The sequence below is a fragment of the Malurus melanocephalus genome, unplaced genomic scaffold (assembly GCF_030028575.1).
Source record: "Malurus melanocephalus ecotype Western Australia unplaced genomic scaffold, MMel_1.1 scaffold_593, whole genome shotgun sequence".
NCBI classification, from domain to species: Eukaryota; Metazoa; Chordata; class Aves; order Passeriformes; family Maluridae; genus Malurus; species Malurus melanocephalus.
In genome coordinates this window covers 275,464-284,273 of record NW_026623825.1, presented here as the reverse complement: position 1 = coordinate 284,273, position 8,810 = coordinate 275,464, and the positions used below count along the sequence as shown (strand labels likewise).

The following is an 8,810-nucleotide window of genomic DNA, read 5'->3' as shown; positions in this document are numbered from 1 at the left end:
CTGAGGTTGGGAATGCTGCGGGTGTCCAATGCAGTCACTGAACCTGGAGGATCTGTCTGTGCTTCAAGTATGGGACACAGAACCCGCCTTTGGAGCCTGCTGCTCCCATTTTCCAGGCAAACCTGGGAAGCTGCGTCCCTATGGTTGATTATTTTAGCAAACTTTGGAATATCGACTCACCATGCTGGGTGTGTTTGGATTTTTAACTCGGTGTTAGGGATGGAGAAGGAATATTTTCCAAACATTTGGCTCTTTGTGAGGTCAGGTTGTGATAATGGCTTGTGTGTGTGCARTGCCCTCTAAATGCTTCACAAGATCCCAAATTCCTGCTTGGATGTTTCCATATGAGGAATTCTGCAAACCTCCCGTGGGCTTTATCCAGGTGTTTGCCAAAGGATTCATCCTGCAGGACATGGAATGGGCTGTGTGGGTTTGGGAAGAGCCTGGGAGCAGCCGTGAAGCTTCTCCTTAATGGTGTTCCTGGAGCAGGGCCAGAGGGCTCAGCCACTACACAGTGCCAGATCTTAGGTGTGGGCAGAGAGGGGAGAGAAAACACTGTCATCTCACCCCAAAAATCCTCACTTTTCCTCAGGGAGGAGGTGGCGTCGTTCAGCAGTGCAGATCAGAGGCTCCAGAGCCTCCCGGTGTCCATGGCCAAATCCTGGGATATCAAGGGGTTTAAGACATAATGAAAGCAGAGGGAGGAAGGAGCTGCTGGCTGAGGGAGGGCTGAGCTCCCTGACAGGAAGCTCTCTGATCTGCTGGTGGCCAGGAAGGTGTCCAGATGTCTCGGTGCCATCGGGGATGGGAGTGGATCCTCCCAGGGATAATCCATGGTGCCAGCTCCAGCAGGGAAGGAACGACACCCATGGGAGCAGAGCTGGGGGCTGGGAGCTGCTCCACGGTGCTGGGAGGGGACAAACAGGATGGAATGGCTGGAAAGTCTATCTTGCTGAGGAGAGGAAATGCTAAGGAGAGGCCGAGGAGATGCCCAGGAAATGCATAGGAAATGCGTAGGAAATGCATAGGAAATGGTCAGGAGATGCCCAGGAAATGCCCAGGAAATGCCCAGAAAATGCCCAGGAGATGCCAAGGTTGATCCTGGTGGCAGTGCCATTCCAGGAGCAMTTGGAGGGCCAGGCAGGGATGGTGGCAGTGTCCTGGGCACCCCGGCCCAGCTGGGGACACACACAGGCTGTGGCTGGGACCTGCTGGCACCAGTTTGCARCCAGTGCTCCAGCCTGGAGGGCTCTGTCCTTCTCTCTGCCAGTCCCTGGGGTGTTCAGCACAGAGCTGTGATCCCTCATGGTGCTCCAGCTCAGTCCAGGGAATTTTGGCAGCTGTGGATTTGTCAGGAGATGAGGAGGGATCGTGTGGGGTCAGGGGTCAAGTGAAGGGGTTCAGCCAAGGGAAGGGACATCGGGGCTGGGGCAGGGTGGGCTCTGATGGATCTCATGCAGGACCTGTTCTCCCTGTCCCCATCTTCCCTAAAATCCACTGGATCCATCTCTGGATGGGGAAGCAGGAGGCTGARCATGGGGTGAGGACATCCCAAACCATCCTGGGGTTGTTTTGCAGGGCAGCTCGGGGTSTTGGGGGCAATCCCTCCCCACATTGCTCCACTCTCCTGCGCTGGTGGAGCCAGAGAGGAAAGAGAGGTGCTGCCAGGTACCCAGGGAACACAGGGACACCTTGGCAGGCTGTCCCCTGCCACAGCCACCATGCCAGGGTGCCACCAGGCCCGGGGAGAGCTGTGGGGGCACAGTACTGGTTGTCCCCTATTTTGGGGAAACCACAGGGGATGAGGTGGGCTCGACTCAGTGTCTGCTGTGTCCCCTGAGCTGTACCTTGCAGGTTGTCCCCCATCCTTCTCCCTGTCACCACCTCCTCGCCCTGCCCTGCCCTGCCCTGCCCTGTCAGTGCCTGCCCTAATCCCGGTGCTAATCCTATAAAGCCCCAGTAAATCCTGCCCGCCTGCCCCTGCCTCTCCACGCCCCTTCCCCAGGGCAGTGTCTGTGGGGTTCCCAGCTCGGGGCTGGCTTTTTTTGGGGTGCACAAAGCTGTCCCCCCAGTAATGGAACACCTTGGGGTGTTGCTTCCATCAGAGCTCTGGGAAGGATCCCCAAATCCTGGGGGATTTGTGCCAAGTGCTGGCAGCTAAATGACAGCTGGTGCACCCCAAAATACCCCCCAAAATGTGGCCAGGTGCTGGTTTCACACTCTCAGGAAGCCATTCCCGTGCTCAGCATGAACTGCTCCAGTCCTGACCCCTCTCCAGAGCTTTCTCTGAGTCCCAGAACCAGGCATGGACATTCCTGAGGGAGTCCTGGAAGCAGGATTGGCTCCATGCACGCAGGGCTCACTATTCCTGCAGGTTTATTTTCAGATTGCCTGGGTGTGTGGGAGCAGGGCTGGCACAAGGGAGGCCCCACCACTGCCAGTGCTGCCTGTGCCCATCCCAGCTCCTCAAATCCCGGAGCTGGGACCACTCACAACATTCCAGCAGCTCCAATGCCCGGCCAGGAGCCACCCTGGGGTTTCTGCTGTGCTCTGGGAGGGCTTAGGCGAGCAGTGAATCGCTGCATCCCGAGCTGGGCCACAGAGGATTAGACCAACCTAAGAATAAAAACAAGCCCTGGGGTTCAACTGRCTGGGATAAAGCCTGGAACCGTGCCAGCCTCCAGGAGGGGATGGGATTAGGAATCCCGAGTGGATTACCACCCACCCCACCTTTGGGTGCCCAGGGTGGGTGCTGTGGTCCAGCTGTGCCCCCCAGACTGGCTGGGCTCCTCGTTCCCCCATTCCCAGGGCTGTGCTGGAGCTCTGTGTGTGCTTCATGCTGCTCATAACTGGTTAAGAAACTCCAGGAAGTGCCCACGCAAATGCAGGAGCTCCAACGGGGGCACATTTCCAAGGGGAATATCCACATGGATCTCTCCCCACGAGGCCCTGGTTTCTCTAGAGCCGCTTCCTCCCTCAGCACACCAGCAGCGTGTGGATAAATCAATGTATTGTTATGCATTATCCATTCACCGTGAGACACCACCACTGCCAGCAGCATGGACGGGATGGGACCGTGCTTTGGGACATCATTCCCCCATCCCATGTCCCTTCCAGCTCAGGGATTGATCCGAGGGGCAGTTCCTCGATGTCTTGTCTGGTTTCTAACCTTCCAGCTGCAAGCCTGAAATCCACCCAATTCCTCCTCCAACATGACATCGCAATCCGGGGCTGGGACCTGGAGCCGCCGAGGGCTCCCGGATGAATCTGACACCACAACCCCCCCGTTTGCTTTTGTCTCCTCTCTGCAGGCACCTACCAGGGCCAGTGGGTCGGAGGGATGCGCCAGGGTTACGGCGTCCGGCAGAGCGTTCCCTACGGCATGGCGGCGGTCATCAGGTCACCCCTGAGGACGTCCATCAACTCCCTGCGCAGCGAGCACACCAACGGCACGGCGCTGCACCCCGACGCCTCGCCCGCCGTGGCCGGCAGCCCGGCCGTGTCCCGCGGCGGCTTCGTCCTCATGGCCCACAGCGACGCCGAGATCCTCAAGAGCAAGAAGAAGGGCATCTTCCGGCGCTCGCTGCTGAGCGGGCTCAAGCTCCGCAAGTCCGAGTCCAAGAGCTCCTTGGCCAGCCAGCGGAGCAAGCAGAGCTCGTTCCGGAGCGAGGCCGGCATGAGCACGGTCAGCTCCACCGCCAGCGACATCAACTCCACCATCAGCCTGGGCGAGGGCGAGGCCGAGCTCTCGGTCAYCGAGGACGACATCGACGCCACCACCACCGAGATCTACGTGGGCGAGTGGAAGAACGACAAGCGCTCGGGCTCGGGCGTGAGCCAGCGCTCGGACGGGCTCAAGTACGAGGGCGAGTGGGCCAACAACAAGCGCCACGGCTACGGCTGCATGACCTTCCCCGACGGCACCAAGGAGGAGGGCAAGTACAAGCAGAACATCCTGGTCAGCGGTAAAAGGAAGAACCTGATCCCGCTGCGCGCCAGCAAGATCCGGGAGAAGGTGGATCGGGCCGTGGAGGCGGCCGAGAGGGCGGCCACCATCGCCAAGCAGAAAGCGGAGATCGCGGCGTCCAGGTAAGGGGGGTCCTGTTTGTTCTGAGGTTGTGAAGGGGGTTCCTGTTCGTTCTGAGGGCGTGTCCCAGCTGGGATCCCACCCTGGGATAAGTGGGGTGGAGTTTTTGGTGTTGTAGGGGTGATGCTGGAGGAAAGCAGCTCGTGGTGGGTGTCTGCAGGTTGGTGCTGCCTGGAGCCCAGAGCAGGAGCAGCGTCCTGGGCTTGGCCCAAGCCTGGGGTGCTGCTCACAAYGGGGTGGATCCAAGCCCAGGTGTCCCTCTGGTAACTCCCAGGGGGCTGGGGATGTACACCCTCCCCACGTGAGGCAGGGAGGCCACACAGGGCCACCAGAGACAGGTGGCCTGGGCAGGGAATGGTCAGACTGCACTATGGGGCTCACAGGCTGAGAGCTGTCACTCAGGCWATGTTGGGTCATTTATCCCATTTTYCCCTCTCCTCTTGGTGATGCCCTGAACAGAAGATGAACAGCATCTCTGCTGAGATGCTGTTTGCCCTCATCCTCTGCCTGACTTCCAGCCAAGAGGAGCCATCCCAGGCCTGGCCTGTGCTGGGAGGACTCCCAGCTCTTTCTGCTCCCCAAATGGATATTTTTGAGTGGAAAAGCAGTCAAATATGTAGCTGCAGCTGATGTTTGAGGACGGTTTGCCCTGGCTGAGGCTCTGCTGGCAAACAGCAGGTCTGGGTGCCCAWTAATCCCCCTCCTCCCTGGGCAGACTGAAGCCCTCATGGAACTGCTCAGTGATCCAGAGCTGGGGTTTGATCCGGCTTAAAACCAGCAGGAGGGAAGGGGAAATCGAGCCATGTCTCATTTAGGTTGAAATAAGGTCCCAGATCCCAGCAGGGCCAGCTCCCAAAAAGCACCTGGAGCTCTCTGCTTTGCAGGAAGCTCCCAGACCAGCGGTGAGGCGAGGAGGAAAAACTCCTCTGGAGAATTCAGGGCTCTCTGTATCACATTTTGGGATGGTTTATTAGAGCATGTCATTCCTTTCTGTTTTCTGAGCAGGAGCTATATTTAGCAGCCAGGCTGAGAAAAAGGGCTGGGGTTAGGGGAAAAACCCAGGTACCTCCTCAGCCTCCTGGGCTGGATTAATTGTCGGGTCTGGAATATTTGTATGCAGAGCCACACTTGAAATCTTTATCAGCACGGCTGCCAAGGGCTTATCTGCAATATGAATGAGCCTCCCGGGCCTGCTTCGGGAGCACATTTGGGCTTGATGATGTTTTTGAGCTGGTGGTTGGAAAAAATTAAAATTCCCACTAGAATGCCAGGTAGGAAACAGACTGCAGAGCAACGGAAGGGCCAGATCTTTCCCTGTGATGTGGGGAGGCATGGGAATACCTCGAAAGAGTGGAATCCTGGAATATGGAGCTCCACGAGGCTGTGGGATGGATCCTGGAATGTGGAGCTCCAGGAGGCTGTGGAAATGTGGAGCTCCAGGAGGCTGTGGGATGGATTCTGGAAATGTGGAGCTCCAGGAGGCTGTGGGATGGATTCTGGAATGTGGAGCTCCAGGAGGCTGTGGGATGGATCCTGGAATGTGGAGCTCCAGGAGGCTGTGGGATGGATCCTGGAATGTGGAGCTCCANGATGGATCCTGGAATGTGGAGCTCCAGGAGGCTGTGGAAGTGTGGAGCTCCAGTCTGCCTTGTGATGCTGGGTCTGACAACCTGAGCATCCACCATCCCCAAGTGACAATGATCCTGGAGCACCATGAGAGTGGCATTGGAAGAGATGTCACCCTCCTCCTGTTGGAAATGCTTCATGAGCTCCTGGCACATAATATTGCACCTTTAATTAGGGGAGAGAAGGGAAAACATCAAGTCAGGAAATCCAGGTGTGAATTCTTCCCTCCCCTGCACTGGCTGCGTGGTCCTGGGCTCTGCTGGAGAGCAGCAGGGAGGATGGAGGATGGAGGATGGAGGATGGAGAATGGAGGATGGAGGATGGAGGATGGAGGATGGAGGATGGAGGATGGAGGATGGAGGATGGAGGATGGAGGATGGAGGATGGAGCAGGGAGGATGGAGGATGGAGAAGAGAGGATGGAGGATGGAGGATGGAGAAGAGAGGATGGAGGATGGAGGATGGAGGATGGAGGAGGGAGAATGGAGGATGGAGGATGGAGGATGGAGGGAATGCAGGGCTGGGCTCTTTGCATGGCCTGGCCATGGCCTGGGGTGCCCAGGGCAGGGGCTTCAGAAAGGCCCTTTATTGATCTCTGCTATTGATCCCTTTATTGATCCCTTTATTGACCCCTGATCACAGCCCAGTTGTGCTGCACCACCCAGGGACAGTCACACTCCAGCCCTGGCTCACCAAGGCTGGGAGCAGTGGCCCAGGAATGTTTGTGCCTGTGCTAATGGCTCATGCTGAGACCCCAAAATCCATCAGTGAAGAGCCAAAGTACCCAAATTCAGCCAGGGAGGGTTGTGGGACTTGGGCTTTGCAGGAAACTAGGGGTGAGTGGGGTTAGGTGGGTCCCAGGCCGGGCTGGATGGGGCTGGGAGCACCCACACCCTTGGGATGGTGGAAGGTGTCCCTGCTCATGGCAGGGGGTGGAATGGGATGAGCTTCCAACCCAAATCATAAAATYATGGAATTCCAGATTGATTTGGGTGGGGAATTCTCACTTCCAGCCTGGCCTGGGACACTCCCAGGGATCCAGGGGCAGCCACAGCTGCTCTGAGCACCCTGTGCCAGGCCCTCCCCACCATCCCAGGGGAGGATTCCTTCCCAATATCCCATGGAAATCTCAGCTCTTTCACCTTAAACTGCTTTGTCTGAAACCTCCAATCCCGCAGTTTGAGCTCTCCCTTCCTTGTGAGGCTTTGGCAGAGTCCCTGAACCTGCAGAACCAGAGCAGAGCAAGGTTTTACATACCCAGATCCAGCTAGAAAGGCTTTCTTATAATTAGTCCGATTAATTTAAAGCTTCCTAATGAAGGAACCATCTCCTGCAGTGCCCACACCAAACTGCATCGTCCAAAAGCCACAAAAACAACTGGGGGAGAATCCTGGTGGTCATTCCCGAGGTTTTGGGCTCAGGGGTGGAATATCCCCCCTTTAATRCCAACAAAAMCCCCAACTTCCCATCAYCTGAGRMTTTTCAGAGCACTGGTGTGGCTGTKCATGTGTGTGTGTGTTCCTTTCTGTCTCATCAGACTGAGTTCACTCTGCAGCCTTTCCCTTGGTGGGGGAAAAAAAAATATGTGCCCACCCACGGCTTTCATTAAATTTGTAAGAATTCAGTATTTTTGAAAACTCTGCCGCTCTGTCAGATTYGGTTGGAATTGGCCAACACGTTCAAAAGTTATTAGTGTGGGAGTGATGGCATATAGATATATAAACAGCACAATCACAGGAGTGAGCCCCATTTCCTGGGGAAAGTAGGCTAAAAACAGTGTGCTGGAGACAAGGAAACTGCTTCCCTAAAGTTGTTGGAGTCTGGATAGAGCACGGTGATATCTGCTCAGTTTAAGGGTCAGCTTTTAGGGTCGAGGGGAGATTCCCCTAAATTTTGTTTGCTGTCATTGAAGGGGGAGAACACTTCATTCCTGCCAATTCCTGCTGGAATTGTTCAGGTGAAGGGATCTGAATGAGGGCTGAGGAACTGTTGATAGCAGCTGGCCCATCCCTGGAGGTGCTCAGGGTSAGGAGAAATTTTGGAGCACCCTGAGACCGGGAAGGTGTCCCTGYRCCTGGAACTSGATGAGTTTTRAGGTCCCTTCCCACCCAAATCATTYCAGGATTCCATTATCAGTGTTCAGAGGGAGACAAGGAGGGAACRCTTTTTTATAATGAGTGTTCAGGGTGTTCTCTGAGTGCTCTGGGATTCTTCTTTCCTTCTCAAACCAGCCCAGAGCCACCAGTCCTGCTGCCACCCTGGAATGGTGAGGGATGCGCTGGACACCACAACTCCCACCTCATTAGTGCTAATTGATACCTCAGGCAAATTATCTGGAGGCACTGATGTGTGGTGATCCACTGAAATACGATATCCAAGCAGCAGAGATGGGCCAGGGCGCTCATCCATCCCACCCCTGGATTTCAGCACAGCCTCCTCCTCGGGGGGATGGAATATCCGGGGGGAGCTCAGGGCCTGCTCCAGCTCTCCAGGATGGATGGTGGGAGTCTTAAAACCAAGCAGAAAGACCCCAAATCTCTGCAGGGTTTCCTCCTGCTGCCACAGCTCAGGGTTTGTAATTAGTGGYTGGGCTGGTAACGAGAGCAGGGACYATCGGTGGCATTAGGGAYRAGTRGCACATGGCAAACTCTCTGCTCCTCTCCAGCACCTCAAATGAGAATTCCTGGGAGCAGCCGGTGCCCCGGCTCCCCGAGGGAATGCTGCTCCCAGGCTAGTCCTAAATAATGCTCTTCCTGCCATAATTATAGCCGAGCCTCGCACCAACCAGGAGAAAAAATATAATTACAGCTCCACGGTCTCAGGAGGAGCTGGGCCACGAATTAGCACGGTGGCATTCAACCTCAGAGAGGGGAACTGGAGGAAAACAGGAGGAAAAGGAGGCGAATCACGGCAACCTGGCGGCGAGGAGGGTGAAGGGGAATGTTTGGATGAGCGGGGATGCTCCCTCGGGATGCTGCAGCGAAGCGGCTGATGTCGGACATGGGGAGGGCAGGCAGGAAAAGCCCCCGAGAGCTGAGCAGCAAAGTGCAGGAGGCTGTTAGAGCCGAACAGGTATTTTCGGCAGAAAAAAAAAAAAA

At 56.2% G+C, this 8,810-nt stretch overlaps 1 protein-coding gene across 1 annotated transcript in view; it reads left to right on the top strand.

Moving 5' to 3' along the window:
- JPH3 (junctophilin 3) overlaps positions 1-4,093 on the top strand; it is a 14,314-nt gene extending 10,221 nt beyond the window's left edge. The window contains exon 2 of the mRNA XM_057382940.1: positions 3,312-4,093. Coding sequence (XP_057238923.1) covers positions 3,312-4,093 — 782 coding nt within the window. The remainder of the gene's footprint in view (positions 1-3,311) is intronic.
- The last annotated feature ends 4,717 nt before the right edge of the window (positions 4,094-8,810 follow it).